We start from the raw sequence: 19388 nt of genomic DNA, 5'->3' as shown, positions 1-19388 counted from the left end.
ATGCTAAGGATTAACTGTCAGTGCGCCCCAGGGTGGCTGTGGCTACAATGTAGCTTGCCATCACAAGTGTGTGAATGTGTGCGTGAATGGGTGGATGACTGGATATGTAAAGCGCTTTGGGGTCCTTAGGGACTAGTAAAGCGCTATATAAATACAGGCCATTTACCATTTACCATTTAACTTATTATTATTTTATTTTATTTATTTTTTAGCGAGTCTTTTTTTACGATTTTTTTTGTAGCTGGTTACTTTAACGGACAATTGTTTTTGTTTACTGATTACGGGCAGTTTTTTAAAAGCTGAGTTCAATTACTCCCACGCCTGGTTATAGCCCGACCTTGTTGAATCAAGGAAGCCAGTTTGACGAAGTTGCAGCCTCTCTGAAAGGGTAACAGAACCATTTCTAAGGCTTTGGGACTCCAGTGAAGCACTGTGAGAACCCCAAAAGTTGATTCTGTTTATCTGGACGTCCATATAAACAGAAACAACTTTTGGGGATTTACTTATCTGGATGACTGAGCATGCATCAAGACACTGTGAGAGCCATTATTCACAAATGGAGAAAAGTTGAAACACTGACGAACCTGGCCTAATCAAAGTCTAGTCTGCACTTAAATCCTTTTAAGATGTATTGAGATGATATTTAACAGGCCGTTCAAGCTTGAAAAATTTCCAGTGTAGCTGAATTAAAACACTTCTGCAAAGAAGAGTGGGCGAAAATTCCTCTACGGCGATGATAAAGACTCATTGCCATTTATTACATATGCTTATTTGCAGTTCTTGCTGCCAAGGGTGGCACATTTAGCAGGGTTTTTCCACACAGGGCTAGGTTTGGATAATTTTTCTTTCCTTGAATGAATGAAATGTTGAAATGTTTTTTTATGATCTAAAACATTTAAACGTGACAGAAATGCAAAACCCCACCCCCCAATAATTAATTAGGTATTGGGCAAATACTCAGATCACTGTATGTATAAAATATATTTTATAAAACATTTATATACAGTCTGCGGTGTATACCAATGCTTTAACACTCACGTAGTTAAAAAAAAAAAACCCACGTTTTTAATGATGTGCATAAAGTGATGGGAACTGACACACGTTTATCACATAAAATAAATTATTTACTGTACATTAACGACATGTGTATGTTAGATTTAAGTTCACTTATAAAGCCAGAATAGTTTTGATTTATGATTACTGTACAACATTGCTTACATTTTTGCCTGCACAGCAATAACTCCTAATAAAGTTAATGCCATTAAATGGCATTTAATCAAACTAGTTTTCAGTTCTCTAACTTTATATAACTGGCAAAAGAATAAAAGGCATGTGTCTTTTAGTGAGTTCATTTTTTTCTTCATTTAGAGTATCACCTGCAACATGAATATGTCAGCGTCACTGGAGTTAACAGGCCTACATAATGTTGCCACCAGATGGCAGCCATGAAGTTTTGTGGGCTCCTGTGGAAGAGAGAAGTTTATGAGTTGTGTGAAGCCAGCAGGGTATCAGTTCACCCTCAGCTCCTTTTCTAATATAGATCCGAAATATATGTGACAATGAGGCTCATGCATGAAAACGTTAACATTAAAAAGCAGTGGTTGAAGATGTGTTTAGGTCGTCAAGACCAATGTAAGAATTTGAAAATGCTCCATGCAGGTGAAAGCCCTGCATTTAGAACATCAGGCCATTACAAGGTAAATCTACTTTTCTGTCAACATCTAAAGTACTCATTCTGCAGGAAAACTGAAAAAAATGTATCACTATGCAGTGTAACGCTATTAGATTTACACAGTGCAGCACAATGCTCCACTGGGGGAGTGGGTCCCTTATGGGCCTGACTTTCCTCTCTGTGCCTCTGTCGGTTAATTTTCTTCAGTTTTCCTCACACAGTTCAAAAACATGCATTTTAAGCTGAGTGCATTTGAGTGTGCCTACAAGATTGAATTTTATCATCATGCCACATGACAGCTTTAAAAAAATTAACAATACAGCAGATGATGGGATATCCTTACTTAAGAAAAAAAAGGCAAATGGATGAATAAGTCATCACAGTGATCGCTATCAGTCATTGATTATCGACAGAAGGCTCTTACTGAGCTCTCATATTTTTCTTTTGCTATTTTACTACTAAAAGCAGCAAACTGTGTATAGACATATTAGCCTTTTTTCTTTCATAACTGTACCAACCCATTTCAATAATAAGTTTGTTTTTGGCCTGAAAGTAGAGCTTTTAATTGATCAAAAACAAAAAGGTATCATTTTTAATAAAGTTATGCGCAATTTCACTGTAAGTTTGCCAATAATGTTTAGTCTTGAGCTCTGTGTTATACCAGCTCTGTGAGACCAAAGCAGGCTATCAGCCATCTGGAGGAGTCTTTGGCCCCCAGAAGATCCTCAGCAATAAGAAAATTGAAGATTTTAATCTGATTCATCAGCGCATATGCAGCAGTTTAGGGCTGAAAGGTAGAAATGTACCTGGTTTTATGTGCTGTATGTATTTTAGTTTGGTAAATATTAAATAAATAAATAAAACACTTGGAACAAAGATTTAGTTTTAATTGATATTTAACTGTGTCTCAGTGGAGACTGTGGCTCCCTCACATTGATCTGGACTAAAATAACACTTCAATTCATATCTGTATTTCTATGAAGCTTTATTTAGTCATTTATGGATTTACCCAGGAGGATGTTGACTTTTCCAACTCTATAAATGTTCTCTCACTGTCAGTCTTCTCCCTTTTTCCATATAATTTTTAATAACTTTAACTATAAAATCAAACACCTGCTAACATAGCCCCTTCACCTTTAGATCACTTCCGAGACCACCGTGCTTCTCAATGGATTAAAAAAAAATCTGTGGTGTTATCTCTTTCTGCCAGGAGCTGTTGTGCACGAATCTGTCCAAAGTCCACCCATGGCTCAAATAATGCGACTGTGCCACACCGCCAATGAGTTACAGAGATATCCAAAAGTTTTGTTGACCCACCGAGTAGTGAGTGAGCCGTCTGTCCGCCATTGCAGCTGTGGGAGTTGCACAACAGCAGACAAAAAGCAGCCAACAAACATAGCGTCCCTCTCTCTCCGTCTCTCTTTAGTTTTCCACATTTGTGCTACATTCAGATCATAACCCTGGGGTTTACATCATATCTCCCAACAGTAAATATTTCATACAGCCATGATTATAATTCGGCTCTATCCGTACACAAGCATCTGCAGCTCCTCCAACCTAACCACAAACACTGGGGAACAGTCAGGAGAGTTTTGGGGGAGAAACAAACTGTGATTTGGACCAATTTGTGAGTAAGTCACGCTGTTGCACTCTTTATTCAGTGATCCTGGAGGAGCAATATGTAGTTCGATGTGTTTATTGTTACTTTACTGATCTATATGTCATGATTTACTTTTAAATAGCTTTCGTGTTTTATAGCTTTGCAGAGGAGGAACATGAAGACAAACAGTTAGACGCAGCACATTTGCTAAGAGAAATCATCAGAAGTTTACTCTCATCATGGGCACGGATGTCATGGTAGTTTGGGGCTTTTAAGGATTTCTCTGAGCATACATCTTTAATGACTAAAAAAAAAGAACTGGGTTCAAGAGTTTGAATTTATTTTGGCTTTTCTCTCATGCACACGGGATCAAAAATAGAGCAGAAAAGGCCATTTTGCCATGTTTTCATCAATAAATGTTCACATTTATCAGGCTCTAAACTCTTGGTGCATGCAAGTGCTCATGAAGTGGAAGAAAGGAAAGAAAAAGCCCATTTGGAGGAACCATTCTTTTTTTAACCACTGTGAAATGTCATAAACTTTACCATTAAATACAAAAATCAACATGACATTTGTAAATTAGCATTCTTCGCATTTATTTTCTTACTTTAGTCTTTATTGCTTTGTAAAAAATTTTTTGAATGTGCACACCAAAAGCCATTTATTCCTGTCAGTGATGCCAAACTGGCTTCTCTCCATTATATAGTGGTTTCAGTACTTTTTCATTCATTCACGAGTTGACGTCAGTATTTTTTGTGGTTCATCCGCCAATATTTACTCACCTCTCACTCTCTCTGGTGTGACAGAAGAACAGCAAGAAGGGAATGTTTACAAGATGGAAGTGAGACCTGCTCTGATGTATAGTTTGGAGACCGTGGCACTGACAAAAAGGTGGCAGAGCTGAAGATGTAATGGTTTTCACTGGTAGCGACCATTAGGGAAGGTTCAGATGAACTGAAGATGTGGAGAAGAGTAATAGTGGGTAAACTGGGCAAAGAAAGATGTCTGACTGAGTTACTGTATATGTTTTAGACTGAGTATTAAATGCCAACATTTTGGGTATACATTAAAATATTTCTATGGCAAACATGATGGAAGCTGGCTACTGAAAAATGTCAGATTATAACTGATTTCAGGGGTTCAACTCTTAAATAAAACAGCAGGAGTTATATGAAGGGACCGAGAGAAACATCACTTAGAGGGGAAAAAAGCTTTAGATAAGAAGAAATATATTAAAATGAAAAATTTGACAATCAGAGAGCGGATTCTGTTCATCAAACACAACAGCAGCACATATACGTCTTCTGACTGCAGTGAGCCGAGCTTTCAAATAAAGACGCCTGCTGGGAATTATGAGAGGCGGCAGTCAAGATTCTCCACGATCCCCACTGTGATTGAAATGTTTACAAGACAAGTCATGCCCTGGATGTCAAATAGCAACTCCTAAAGAAACAGAACCACTTCTGCAACTTCTCTACCATTTTACCTGTGGGTACGTCCTTTTGTGTCCCTTAAAAACAGAGAGGCATGCTCCAGTAAACCATTAACACTCAGTGTATCATCATTATTATTATTAATAAAATCGTATATATTAATATTTAGTTCATGCCGAGTTTCAAAACTGTTCATCAACAATAATCACCAAGTGGTTCATGGAAAAACTGCAACAATGGGAGGAAAGCCGCCATTTCAGAGCTTGTATGGGGTGTGACAACATAACATATTGACACACAGTTAAAACAAACAAACAAACAAACAAACAAACAAACAAACAAACAAAAACTAGTTCCGAATTTAGGAACTGGTGTAAACACACCATCAGGAGACTGAGCTGATGTAAACAAGACCAGAACTTTCTGTAGGCTAGAAAAGGAAATGATGTCATCATGCATCACCTGCAGACATTCTGAGAAGACTGACAGAACTGACCTGGGTAATATTAGGCTAATCCTCTGGATGTTATTTTAGGACAGGGATTAAATTGTAAAAGCATGTCATGCATGTGCAGATGAATCTGTGGATTGAGGCCTACAGGAGTTTAGTTCATGTAATAAGAGTGTTCAACAACTTAAACATTGTGTGGCCCACAGTGCAAGTGTCTGATAGAGAAATCAGTTCAGAAAGAGTGATGGGGGGGTTGAGAGAGGGCGTGGTCTCCTAATCCAGAATGATCCTCTGAATCAGTGTCAGTCCTGGTGAGAGCCAGATTAATCTACCAATACCTCAATATCCGCAGGACAGAGGCCATATAAACCCAGGCAAAGGCCTCCAACAGCAGAGTCTCTTAGACATAAGCAAGCCTTTTGCTCCTGGATTATTATCAAAGCAAACTAATAACAAGAACAACATCCGAGGATTATGGCGCTCCTGAAATCAAGCTGGTTGTGGAGACAGAGTAAGTTTTTTTTTCTTCACAAATTCAGGGAATTCTATAATAAAATTAGTGCTAGTAACTTAAAGGTTCGATTATTCGGTTCAGTTAATGTATAAAAACATGTAGGCTTCATTTTTTGGGTGCTTTAAGAGACAAGACCTACAGGACAAGACTTATAATTAAAATAATATTCACCCATTTCACCTGCATTTGTTAAGTGTAGTGATAAGGGCCGTTGCATTTTCTTTTACTTTTCTGTTTTTAAGGAGTTTGACTAAGTATGAGCATCAACATCTAGACTAGACATGTGACATGTAGCATGTTACATGCACATTTTACCTCACCTTTTTGGGTAAATGTTAAACTGCGTTGAATAAAGTGATAACACTTAGCACAGTGAAATGTATTTGAAACCTTTTGCATTTTTGCAGATTACAATTTTATCGTGGGACAGGCAGTGTGCTGCATATCTCTGTGAAGGCTATCCTTTGAATTTTAAAGCAGCTCACTAAATACAGCTGCCTGCTTCAACCTGCTAACTGCTCGGTTAGATGCTTTGTGTCTACAGATGACCAATACTGCATTGGTTCATAACAACATCCCAGAGTTTTAAAGCTTTAAATTCTACTATCATTTATTAGCTTTATTCTAATCATAGCTAATACATGTGGGCTGTTTTTCATGTATGTTGTGTTGTGTATTTGTGTTAGTGACCAGATTGCAAACTCGACACTGAGGATTTTCTAGAAAACTTCACGCATTATGAAACTCTACCCTTTGTAACTTGTAATCTCATTATTTGTTCTTGGCCATGCCTTTAAGTGGCTTATCAAGGACACTCAATGGAGATACACCTGCTTGGTGGGAGGGGTAGGGGTGGGACTACATTCAAAAGCAACTACTAAATCACCTGAGATGTGAGGCCTGCAACAGAAGGATGTTAAACTGAAGTTTAAAGTTATCCCAGCACCTTACCATGCACTAATTTTACAATGTGGCATGTGTCTCCTCTCCAGCTTCTGTCCTAAAACGCTGGAAGCTCAACTGGTGTGACCTTTGGATCGATGGGAGTCTTTGCTTTTACAAGTCAGACAACAGGCGAGAGCTGGAGCATCGCGTCAGTCTCAAATTAGCATGCATAGATGTGCAGTCCGGTCAGGAATGTGGAGGTACGGCACGGATCTGTGATACAATTATACCCAGAAGCGAACATGTTCCATCACTATTTAAGTGTGAACGCTGACACACAGAAGTGCTTTAAATGTGCAGTATTTTAAAGACCATATTGGTCAGACTGTATAGAAGTTTAGAAGAAAATATCTCATGATAATAGATTACCATGTCCATGGCAAAAACGTGTATTCTTACAGTAGGCCTGATCGCAGTTTGCTATAAAATAGGAAAGAAGCTTTAGCTCATTCATTCTCACCTTTCGTTTACCTTTAACAAATATGGGTAATTTACTCCTTTAATTTTACTCCAGGTGTGACTCCACCAGAGAGCAATCCCAGGGAGAATCTCGTCGTGGTTCACCTCATGGACGGCTCAACACTCAACCTGTGCGCAAACAGTGAAGACGAATCAATGTAGGTACTCACGCTTCGCCTCATTATTCTCTGATTTACTTCACAACCGTCCCTCAGTTTCTCAGTCCTGCTTGTTTATTTTTCAGAGCGTGGAAACTGACTCTGCTGCAGACCAGAAGAAACCCGGTGAGTGCTTCATGCTTTCTGTAAAAAGCTTAAACACGATCAGCAAGCTCTCAGATAGTGTTTCCACCACAGAGCTAAAAGTAGTGCTTTGCTTTTTTCACTGTAGGTGTTCACATATGACCCATATGATGACTCCTACCAGGCTGTCCCCCTCAATAGCCGCCACACTGTCTACATAACACCTGGAGCAGGACCAGGTAAGATATCATAGCTTAACACAGAAAACTAGACTTATTATCGACTTAATATAATACATAGTACATATATTATAATATGTAGCCATTTTTTTAAAGTATGGAAAATTATAATAGTTCCCTTTAATATTGTAATTTTAGGACAATAAAATTAACCAAGTGGAGCATTTTAAAGAAGCATTTAGCTCTACACTAAATAAATCTAATGCTGCGGTCTATATACTGGATCAAAAACAACAGCATTCATTTGCATTCATTATCCTAGACCATATCCTATCGAGCAAAAACAGGCTGGCTTATGAGGGCTCTTTTCTGAATCCTGTAAACAACAGGGAATTGAAATATGGCAGCTGTCTTCTTCTTCCAAAGAAGCAGACAATTCAACAGTAATCTAAATAATCCATAACTGCTTTGGTTGCTGCAGTATGTTTTATAAAACATGGCACACCACAAGAACTGAGCACTTATGATGTAGCTGGTATGTAGCCTGTGAGGAAACAGTCAGAAAACCCAGAACCATTCACTGCAATTACCTCTGTATAACCTCATCATGTGTGATAATGCATATTTTTTGTAAGGTTTCCCACATGCGACATGTGTTACTCTGAGTACTCTTTCTTGCTGCACTGTTTGCCTCCACACATCTGCTCAGTTTGTGAGCTAATTGAATTCTGGAGCTAGATTTAGGGCACTTGATGCTCCTGCTGGGCGGTGCTTTGAATCAGCAATAAATTAAGTAGAACAAAGCAACCTTTTTTTAAACGTGACAGTGAGCAGTGCTTAGACTAATAACAGTAATTGGTATGCTAATAACAATTTTTCTTTATGATGTTGTAAGTGTTTTATATTTGTGTCCACATTTAGCTGGACACAAGTCCACACACCTGCTCTGTAAATGAGCCAAGAGGCAGATTAGTGGGGCTTTAAATACTTCACTTAATTGGGTTTTAATGATTTTCTTTTAAAAGTAAAAGCCTATAGGATTTTACTTTGAAAGTATTATGCCATGTGTTTTATACATTCACTTCACTTATGTTTGCATTGCTAGCATTGGGTTAAAAGGCCCTTTTGGCTTTGGCAATGCTTTAGTTCTTCATAGGCATGGATTCAACTAAGTACTAGAAACATTCCTCAGACATTTTGGTCCACAATGACAAGATAGCATCACATGCTTCAGATTCATCAGCTTCACATTCACGATGTAAAAATCTCTTGCTCCGCCACATCCTAAAGCTGATCCGCTGGATTGAGATCTGGTGACTGTGGAGAAAGTTTCAGCATGATGAAGTTATGGTCATGTTCAAGAAAACAGTTTGTGACATGGTGTGTTATCCCATGGTTGTAGAGTTTTGTTGAGCCTGTGTGAATTGTATTGTCATTTTCTTGGGCCTAGCTGGGCCAGTGTGGTCTTCTGCTGCTGCAGCCCATCTACACTCAAAGATGCTCTTCTGCAAACTTGGAATGTAATCAGTGGATATTTGAGTTACTGTTGCCTTCCTAACAGAAGTCTGATCATTCTCTTATAACCTCAGGGAATGTTTAGGTGTTTTCATCCAGAAATGATGCTTATGCTGTCTTGACTTCATGTTTTTTGTTTATGCATCGATCTTGCGTTTAAATTTCCAGTGGAAGTGGTAGATACGCGCATGCACTGTGGTTAGTTTTTGCACAGAAGCCCATCGATACTGCAATACCGGCACACTGTATGCCAGTTAGTTTAAGTTCATTTTAATAAGCACAACTGGGATTTGACACGAGCTGATACTTAAATTCGGGACCAGGAAAAAGGCCTTTGTCAATAAATGAGTTCAGTTCATCATCGGTGCACAATCCACAGCACCACAATGATCTTCAAGTTGCGGACTGTTCTGACATTGTCCCTTTTTACAATCCTGATCTGCCCTTATTTTTCTAGACATTCAAAGCGACTGTCATGTTAACACAAATGGTATAAGTGTCTTCTTTCTGTCTATATTTTAGGAACCCACCAGGTGGTTGTTCAAAGGGACCCGTTTGATGGCGTAGTGGAGCATCTAGCACTGGGAATGTTAGCAGGAATGGCAGCCGGGGCAGCCATGCGATCCTTCCTTTGGATGCCCTTGTTTTTTTGCTGAGATGACTGACATTACTGACAGGAGAGCAAAGCCTGCCTGTCACCAAGACAAGGGAGTTGGACATCTAACGAGCATGTGTAGAACAGGCTTTCCCATCATACTTGCTCTGATAAAAAAGCTGCTTTTGTTCTTTATTATGAGCATATAAAACCTGCGTTGTCATCTTAAACGTGTAAAACACTGTCAGATGCTGCTCCCCTGTGTCGTCTGTGTTTTAAAAATACTGGCTGCCACAATATTAGAAGAACAAACATTACGGTTTTAAAGCGTACATACGAGAATGTGGTTTTTGGGAGCTTTGTGCACTTTGTTCTCACTTGTCTTTTGTAAGTTTTGCTTTTACTTGCTGGTTAAGTTTAAGCACCAAAAATTACTTGTTTAGATTTATGCACAAAACTCTTGGTATAACACTACACATTGTACTGCAACAGCACCAAGGTTGTAGAGTTTTACATCACCACTTATGAACGTTTGCAAAGCAGGAAGTTGGTTTTATATACGAGTTATTTTACCAGTGGAATTCTAGACAAAGTGTAGTTTGTAAGAAATATTAAAATATTAGCACCTCACTAGAAAACAAGTAGATATATTAAAAATAAATTATAATACACTGAAATTCACTTTTGTTTTCACTGCACAACAGTCCTAGCTATACAACCACTAACTAGCATTTTTCATAGCTCTCGTCAGTATCGCTGCCTCGACTACCTGAAGATGGACGGATGACCCAAAAGCTCAGCAGGTCAAACTTCAAGGGACTGAAGACTGCGTCTTAGGCAGTCAGCTTGCCTTTAGGTCAAAGTGTTTGATGAAACCATGGGTTTAAACTACAACTGCAAGTCCAACAACTATGGAAGTTTGAGGAGTCCACCAATAAGGAAAACATTTGACACCCATGAGTCAGTTGAGTTATTTAGTTGAAATTTTGAGACATTAATCCCAAGCAAAAAAAGAAGTTGTTTTTGGAAGTGGAAACAAGCTTCCATAAAATACAAGCTCTTAAAATAAAATATAAAGAGACACTATTTTCCCAAAATATATTTCAAATTTATTATTGTATTAATATTTCAAAAAAAAAAAAATATCCACAAAGCATTTCTACTCTGTATCCATCAACACACTGACAATGATGCTAATGTAATCTCAGCAAAGACTGACATGAGCTGTGTGATCTTTCGGTGCATACATTTATTGCAGTTCTATGTCGCATGCTACAACTATAGTATTAAAATGCAAAACATGTATTAAATGATCGCGTTCAACAATTCTCTTGTCTTTATAACCAGAATCAGTGCACATGAAAAAAAAATCCTGCAGAGCTCGAAAAGAAAGAACCAAGAATATGGAGTTGTATGCATCACACCACATCAGTGCTTTGAGGGGGATGGATGTATAAATGCAGGTCTGTTTAAGGTATGATCCATGTGAGGGCTTAAGAATAAATGAACCACATGTGGCACCCATATTTATCCCACAAACTTTATTCCCTACCGAGAGGAAACTGCCCAGTATATATCTATAAAACACATTTTCTAAGATTTTTTAAATGTTTCAGAATTTCTTTGACACTTCTGTTGGCAACGTAATTTCTAACGGTTACTTATAATTGCCATCTTCTCAATATTTTAATTAAATTGCAACAGAAGACACGACTTTTGAAAAATTAAAGTTAATGAGGCCTCTGCTGCTCTTCTCTTACGTTTCTTATGACTCTTAAAAAAAAAATAATAATAATAAAAGCTGGAAGTGCAAAGTAGGCATGGCTGATTAGCCAGTGTTTCAACTTTTGGGTTACTCTGATTTATAACCTGTCAAATAAAAACCTCTGGCTTTAGTAGAGCCCTGTGAAATCAGCCTCAGGTCTGGTTTGTGACTGAAGAAGCTCCAGTAGCTCCAGCAGCTCCAGCTTTCTGGTGATCCTCAAGTCTCTTTGCTGCGCGGTTCGCAAAAATCTGTTACACTACAAAACAACACCCCATCTCCGGATGTTAGTCGATAGTTTGTGATTGGTATGTGTGTGCAGTCCAACCAGGGGCAGCCGTTTCACATTCACTCATTGCTCCACAAGAACTCAATTCTTACAAAGGCTTATTTGGCACATACATGAACTCCAATTACTCTCCAATACGCTGGGCTTTAGCAAATTGTCTTTACAAAAAAATAGAGATCACTTTCTGAAATTATTCATAACCCGCGTACTGTTACTCCTCCTTACAGGTAACTCCCCTCTGAGCCCGTCCATTCACTTGCCCGTTAGGCTTCGCTTCGTCATTTCCCAACTTTCCCTCTGCTTGAAGTTTCCTGATCAGATCATGGGGACCTTTCCCCATCAGAGCTGACGGGTGCCTATAGGAGCCTCCCAGGCGGTCCCACAGAGTGAAATATTGACCGTAGTTGTAGTCGAAGAAGAGGTGGTGGTCAGTGTGGTGAGCTGAGCCGTTGATGACGCTCGTCAGAGCTCCGGGTACACGATAGTCGCCGTCGTGGATGGAGATGGTCCAGATGTTAACGAAAACGTAAAGAGCCAAGTAGAGCACCTTGTGGAGGGGGAAGAGGAACGGGTAGATGTGGTAGGGCATTCCTTGCAGGAAGCCGTCCACTGGATGAAAAGCATGACTGGCAAAGGGAGTGGGGATCTTCCAGATGTGGTGTGGTTTGTGAAACAGCTGTTGGGGACAAGAGAGCAGTGAGGTCAATAAAGTTTAACGCACGATAAAGACATTTCCACTATTCAGCAATTGTATATTGCCAGTACGAAAAAACACAAGTGTCCTCACCTTGTAAATAAGCTTATGGTGTAAGAAGCGGTGAATCCAGTAGATGCACATGTCAGTAAAGAACAGGAATGAAATCATACTCAGGAAAAGGCCGGGCCAACCTGAAAGCACAGAGGTCATGTCACCGACAAAAACTTTAGGAGAATTTGAAACATTTTCTGCTGCTTCTTCAGCTTACCGAGGGGCGAATCGGCAACATGATCGTAGAGTTTGCTGTAGCCTCTGACTTCAGTGAAAAACAAAGCCACAGTGGGAATGCTGATCACGGGCAGAGAGGTCATCGCATATTTGATTTCTCGCCATACTTGATTCTACAAATAACAATAAGTAACATTTTTTTAATATGTAATAAAATAAATAAGAATGAAAAAAAAAAGAAACCAATGTGGGGAATTCCTGTTATTAACTTTGATGGACAAAATTATCAAAGCGCATTTCAAACAAAGTAGTTTGGGGGCTAAAAAAACAAAAATTAATCTCACCCAGCCTTAAAAGACACACAAAGGCTTTCATGAAGAGACCCTCACCCCAGTTAAATGGCCCAATTAAATCACTACATGTAGACACTACATGTCCGTTAGGCAGGAAAAGCATTAACAACACTACAGGAGGTGAAACCAGTAACATAAACAACTATAAAATACAGTTAGTTTCGCAATAAAAACACTATTAATTCTTGGTTTTGAAGCCATAGTGTGCACACGACAGTAATTTGCAAGTGTTCCTATAAATCTGTACACCCTTTTGCAGATACAAAGGTCAATTGATTGCAAGCTTTAGCTCTGCCAACACTCAGTCATAAAAACAAGATATGGGCTTTATACCTCCAAGAAGTGTGGGTGTTTCATCAGATTGTGGTCGAAGATGAAGTAGTAGCTGATGGCTCCCAGGCCCAGGTACAGGACTGCAGCTCCGAGGTTCGTCACCACCAGCAGGCTGATAATCTGCCGCAGGGCTCCGTCTTCAGGCCACGACGCTGGGTACACGTACGGCGTGAAGAAGTAGTAGTCAGCGACATTCAGCACAAGATCCATGGCTGAATCTGTAAAAATACAACAAAAGAAAGTCAATATTTATATCAGAGCATTTCCTTTTGAGAGTGTTGAGAGGTTTAGTCTCCCTTATTCACCTTTAATTTTCTCGCCATCCATTATCTTTTGCTTATCTGGTGTCAGGTCATATTGAGTATGCTAACTGAGGCATTTCACAAATCCTTCTTCCCAGTTGCCCATAAAATATCCAATGGAGGGTGCACAGAAAGTTCCTAGCCGAGTGCCCGAACCTCCACCTCCACTGCTCATTTTCATAGCTTCTAAATTTTACAGCCGTTGCCATCTTAGAGTGATGCAGAGATGGAAAAGTCACAGACTGTATGCCACTCCTGGTTCAGTAACATATGGTGATTCATACAGTGGCGTGCTGTTGCTGCCAGGTAGTGAGTTGGTGGTTTTCCATCAACACCTCCTGCTTAATGCTGATAGGCCACCCTTGGCTGCCAACTGAACATATTCAAATTTAACACCAAACCTGCTACTCCTCTAGGTTCAGTCTTAACTGGCAATGTAGGCAAACAAATGGGCTTAAAGTCACAGACTGCTGAGTTACTGTTGTCTTCCTCGTAGTTGGGTTACATGTTTTTTTTGGAAATGTTAGAGCAACCACAGCAGTAGTTAGTCTGGCAGCTCGGGAATTTCATAACTAGTTTTCCAATAAATATCAGACAGATGTAGCCAAGATGCAGTCATCTTGGAAGGCCTCCTGGCACTTCCTTTGTGTCATTATCCAACTTAAACTTTATTTTAGTGGATTTTTTAAAAAGTGCATGTATAAAGTCACATTTGTTGAAAAAACGCTTAAACTCTTAAATTCATAAATAAGGCTTTAATTCCCCCCCCCATCTGAAAGTGGTACTTTTACCACCTTCTTTGCAGTTTGCATTTCTCCCACAGACTTAACGGCAGGTGCCCATCAGGCGTGTAAATCAGACTCATAGTTGGAATTCCACCAAAAGAAACACCTGACGGTGGCATTTACCGACACCAAGCGTGCCGTCGGCCGCCTTTCTTTGATCACTTTCCTGAACCGGTTAGATCAGATAACATAGCCTAACTGTCACATACACATAACGGTAAGTGAAAGAGCCCGGAGTTTGTAAAAATCACAAAAACCGAATAAGCATTTGCATTGTCCGTCTTTAACATTACCGTTTCCGTTTCAACCGAAACGCGTAAAGTATTTCGTCACAGCTCCACATCGCTCACTTTCCTCTAAGAAAATTAAAAATGGGTATTTGAAACATGAAAAATGAAGGCTGGATGGATGTACACTGAAAAGTTTTGCAAAGCACATACATGAACGCAAAAACATGACAATAACTACTCGTTATGCGTAGAAACCCCATTTTTTGCAGAATTTGGCTTCACTAAAGGGACTCCAAAAAGGCTTAATCGGGTTTAAATACAACTAACCTGGAGTGTCACACTATTAATATAAAGTTACAGCCATGTAAATAGCACTGTACCTTTTCTTGGTTGCAGGTATCCCGGAACAACGATGGAGGGAGGCTCACTCAACTAAAGTCGGGCAGACGACCAATTAACAGCTAGTTTCCCAAAACGTCACACGAAGATTCACCAATGAGCGACGAGTTTTTCATCACGGCAGGGTTGTTGTGTTTTCCTATTGGCTAGTCGAAGGATCTGATCATGGCGTTACTGAATCTGTGCTAAATGTCCTGCAACAGCTGGATCATCAGGACAGAAGATGAAACACCTTAAAGGAAGTTTTACCTGAACGACAAAACGCCCCGAATGCGCTCCATTATAACTTCAGAACTACAGAACAATAGTAGCAAAATTAATTTACAAACTTTAGGTACTGAAAGTCATTCAGTGTTTTTCACTTCCCTTGTATTAAATGGAAGGATTACATAAATATGGGAGCCATTGCTGCAATTCGGCATCCTCCAGCATCTGCACTGCACTTTAAAAAATGACTTTTAGTAGTCTTTCCATGACTACACTAGTTTGCTTTAAGACAAAACCCAGATACAGCACTGAGAAACTGTTAAACTGTGACATGCACAACATAATTGGAGACGACACGTTAACTAAAGCATCCTCTGTGTGAGGATCTAAACGTATTCTACGCTAGATTCGACACAGCGAACACCATGAGACCGGACAGTGTGCGCACCGCGGATGACGTCAGTGCGCACACTGTGTCTGAGGAGGATGTGCGGAGGTGCTTCAGGAAGGTGAACGCACGCAAAGCTACTGGTCCGGACGGGATTCCCGGCCGCGTCCTCAAGTCATGCGCGGCTCAGCTGGCTGGAGTGTTCACGCACATCTTCAACCTTTCCCTCTCTCTGTCTGTAGTCCCAGCCTGCTTCAAAATGGCCACCATCGTCCCTGTACCCAAATCCTCCACCATCTCCTCATTGAACGACTGGCAACCTGTAGCCCTGACCCCCATCGTAAGCAAATGCTTCGAGAAGCTGGTCAGGGACTTCATCTGCTCTGCACTACCCGACTCACTGGACCCTCTACAGTTCGCATACCGCCACAACAGGTCCACTGATGATGCCATAGCCCTGACACTACACACTGCCCTGTCACACCTGGAGAAGAGAGACACGTATGTGAGAATGCTGTTTGTAGATTACAGCTCAGCATTCAATACCATCGTTCCCTCGAAGCTGGACAGGAAACTGCAGGATCTAGGACTGAGCAGCTCCCTCTGCAGCTGGATCCTTAGCTTCCTGTCTGACAGACGCCAGGTGGTCAGACTGGGCAGCATCACCTCATCCCCCGTCACACTGAACACTGGTGCTCCACAGGGGTGTGTACTGAGCCCTCGCCTATACTCACTCTACACCTACGACTGCACGGCCACTAACAACTACAACATCATTGTGAAGTTTGCGGACGACACTACAGTGGTGGGTCTTATCACCAACGGTGATGAGACAGCTTACAGGGAGGAGGTCAGCGCCCTGACCCACTGGTGTCAAGACAACCATCTCACCCTCAACGTCGCAAAGACAAAGGAGTTGATAGTGGACTTCCGGAGGTGCAGAGAAGTACACACCCCCATCACCATCAACGGCGCTGCTGTGGAGAGAGTGAGCAGCTTCCGGTTCCTTGGTGTACATCTGGCTGAGGATCTTACGTGGTCAGTACACACAAACAAAACAGTGAAGAAGGCGCAGCAGCGCCTCTTCTTTCTCAGGAGACTGAAAAGATTCGGCATGAGCCCCCGCATCCTCAGGACCTTCTACCACTGTGCCATTGAGAGTATCCTCACTGGATGCATCACCACCTGGTATGGCAACAGCACCGCCTACAACTGCAAAGCTCTCCAGAGAGTAGTGCGGTGCTCTGAACGGATAATTGGAGGTGAGCTTCCCTCCCTCCAAGACATCTACAGGAAGCGGTGCCTGAGGAAAGCGGGGAGGATCATCAAGGACTCCAGTCACCCCAGCCATAAACTGTTCAGACTGCTTCCATCAGGAAGGAGGTTCTGCAGCATCCGGTCCCGTACCAGCAGACTGAGAGACAGCTTCTTCCACCAGGCCATCAGACTGCTGAACACGTCATAGACACCTCAGCTTCACTACTGGAACTTTAACATTATGCACTCCATACTGTACAGTAATGCCACTGTTTTGCACATGTCTCAACTCTGTATATTAAATTTTTTTTATATATATTTTATTTATTGTTTACTCTATTTAATTTGTAAAATATGTGTACACACACACACACACACACACACACACACACACACACACACACACACACACACACGTAGAAAAATATTTAGTATACACATCCAGAAATGCATATACTATTATATATTGTACATATATTTATTAGTTTCAGATGTAGCCATTCTTGTATTTTGCTTGTTTACATTGTTGTATTTTGCACAACTCTGTTGCTTGTGAAGCTCGCACACAAGAATTTCACTCACATGTGCTGTACCAATGTACCTGCACATGTGATGTGACAATAAAAGTGATTTGATTTGATTAAAATTAAACCCAGACAGATAAGTATTTTAATGCAATTGAAAAGCAAAATTATATTCCAATATGAAATAATTACATTTGGCTTGCTGGGACAGTAGAAATACCTTAGGCTGCACTGTCTTTAAAATAACTTTCCCAGCTTTATACCTCTCTTGTCTGACTGTGACAGTAGATAAAATATAGCAACTTTTATTTGTCCCAAAGGTGGGGAATTCCTACAGCACATATTCATAAACATTAAGGAATAACATAAATATGTGATAAAGTCAAAATGAGTTAACAATAGCTTACTGGATGTAAGCCACACTTTCTCCTTCCAGATGAGTATTGTGCCTTCAAATTTAACTTGAAATGGAAAAAAAGTATACAAAATGATGCAGTTTGATGTTAATGTCAGTGGTGACAAATTCCTTTTTATTGTGACAGAAACAAACAAACAAAACCCTGACGCCTGTCTAACCACAAGATGTCAGCAGTGCTCTAATGTACAAGTGAGAGCAGCCTCAGCCGTTACTGATATATTACTCATGACTGCAGGCACTATGGGAATATACAGAGATTTTATGGTAGCACCACTGGACGTTAGTGTATTTTAGTGTAACACATGGATTTATTACTGGACACACTATTACCTTCAATGTGAAAGTATAGGATTATTATAGGAAAAAGCAGTAAAATGGTTATAGCATAACCCTTCATAAAAGCTTTTATATTATATTATATTATATTATATTATATTATATTATATTATATTATATCCAGTGGGTCACTTTTTTTAATCAAGATATCTAATTTTAAATAAGCCACAAATGGAGAATCGGAGTTACGTGTCTCTTCTTTAGTTGTGATTTTGTTCAAATTCAGCTGTTTTGCTTTCATGACATACACCTTAACAGAGCACACTGCCATTTTCCATTTAGTTTTCATTATGTTTATCATACATCTTTATGGTTATATTACTGCATGTTATATAACATGATATTCAAATTTATGTACAATATTAAGAATTTATTTGTGTAATATAAACACAGATAACACCATGTTTTACTGCTTGCAGTGATGAGTCACTGAGCTTCAGTCCAGTTCTTGTGTAATTTGGCATACCTCACCCTTTTCCCTGTTTCCATTTCTTATGAATGGTTTCTCAACATCCACCATTTCAATGAGGAGTAGAGTGGTGGATGCGAACAGTAGATGGATCAATGGAAGGACCAGATACACCTCTGAGATCTCGTGTTGAGTCTTTGCTGGATTTTCTCCTGTTTCTTAAGGGCGTGACTTTCAGATACTGTTCAAGTTTTGTAGATGAAGTTTTAATTTTTTGGTCTGTTGCTCCTTCTTTCGTACTCAACTTTGTTTCGTCCAGTTTTCTGAAATACTTTACGACACCCTACCAAGCATGCCGAGATATTCCAGGTTTTCGATTAATAGCTCTTTGGGAATCACCTTGTGGGTGCAAAACACTATTTTTATGCCTGTCAAAGTGTGATTATTGGCATTGTTGCACTTTCAACAAAAGAAATGGGAACACATTGTGTTTTTGTAACAGGCTGCTAGTAACAAAATGCCTGAAGAGACTAAAATCAAAGCTGGTTCTTTGCTAAGTTTTCTGTTATCTGTGGACACGATGCCGATTCATCCCTTGAGTTACGTCCTTTTTTTATGCTTGAATGATTCATAGGTCAGTCTTATTGTGTGTCACGACAAATAGCTTAAATGCAACACAGTTGTGGAGTAGCGATATATATAAAAATTCATCAAAGACGATAAAGCAGAATTAAAAATGTCTCAGTAAATGTAGGAGAGACAGCAACAAAGTAGTTCAGTATATCACAGTGGACAGTGCAACAAAGTGACAGTTTACACAGAAGCCACGGCCACAGCAGTTTTCATCCTCAGCTGGAGGGATGTAT

The 19388-nt window shown here is 40.0% G+C and overlaps 2 protein-coding genes across 2 annotated transcripts; one reads left to right on the top strand and one right to left on the bottom strand.

Moving 5' to 3' along the window:
* Nucleotides 1–5462: 5462 nt before the first annotated feature.
* Nucleotides 5463–10282, top strand: plekhb1 (pleckstrin homology domain containing B1). Its single transcript, XM_026182318.1, has 6 exons — nucleotides 5463–5667; nucleotides 6663–6815; nucleotides 7130–7232; nucleotides 7319–7358; nucleotides 7465–7555; nucleotides 9533–10282. Exons 1-6 carry the CDS (start codon nucleotides 5631–5633, stop codon nucleotides 9664–9666), a joined length of 558 nt encoding a protein of 185 aa, XP_026038103.1. The 5' UTR covers nucleotides 5463–5630; the 3' UTR covers nucleotides 9667–10282.
* Nucleotides 10283–11356: 1074 nt separating this feature from the next.
* Nucleotides 11357–15071, bottom strand: LOC113031090 (lathosterol oxidase). Its single transcript, XM_026182978.1, has 5 exons — nucleotides 14965–15071; nucleotides 13268–13485; nucleotides 12622–12754; nucleotides 12444–12544; nucleotides 11357–12332 (listed from the first exon to the last, which is right to left on the bottom strand). The coding sequence occupies exons 2-5, from the start codon at nucleotides 13475–13477 to the stop codon at nucleotides 11868–11870; spliced, it is 909 nt and encodes a 302-aa protein (XP_026038763.1). The 5' UTR covers nucleotides 13478–13485; nucleotides 14965–15071; the 3' UTR covers nucleotides 11357–11867.
* Nucleotides 15072–19388: the final 4317 nt, after the last annotated feature.

Source organism: Astatotilapia calliptera, chromosome 10 (assembly GCF_900246225.1).
Source record: "Astatotilapia calliptera chromosome 10, fAstCal1.2, whole genome shotgun sequence".
NCBI classification, from domain to species: domain Eukaryota; kingdom Metazoa; phylum Chordata; class Actinopteri; order Cichliformes; family Cichlidae; genus Astatotilapia; species Astatotilapia calliptera.
Note: the sequence above shows the minus strand (reverse complement) of the source record. Positions and strands in the feature narration are given on the sequence as shown.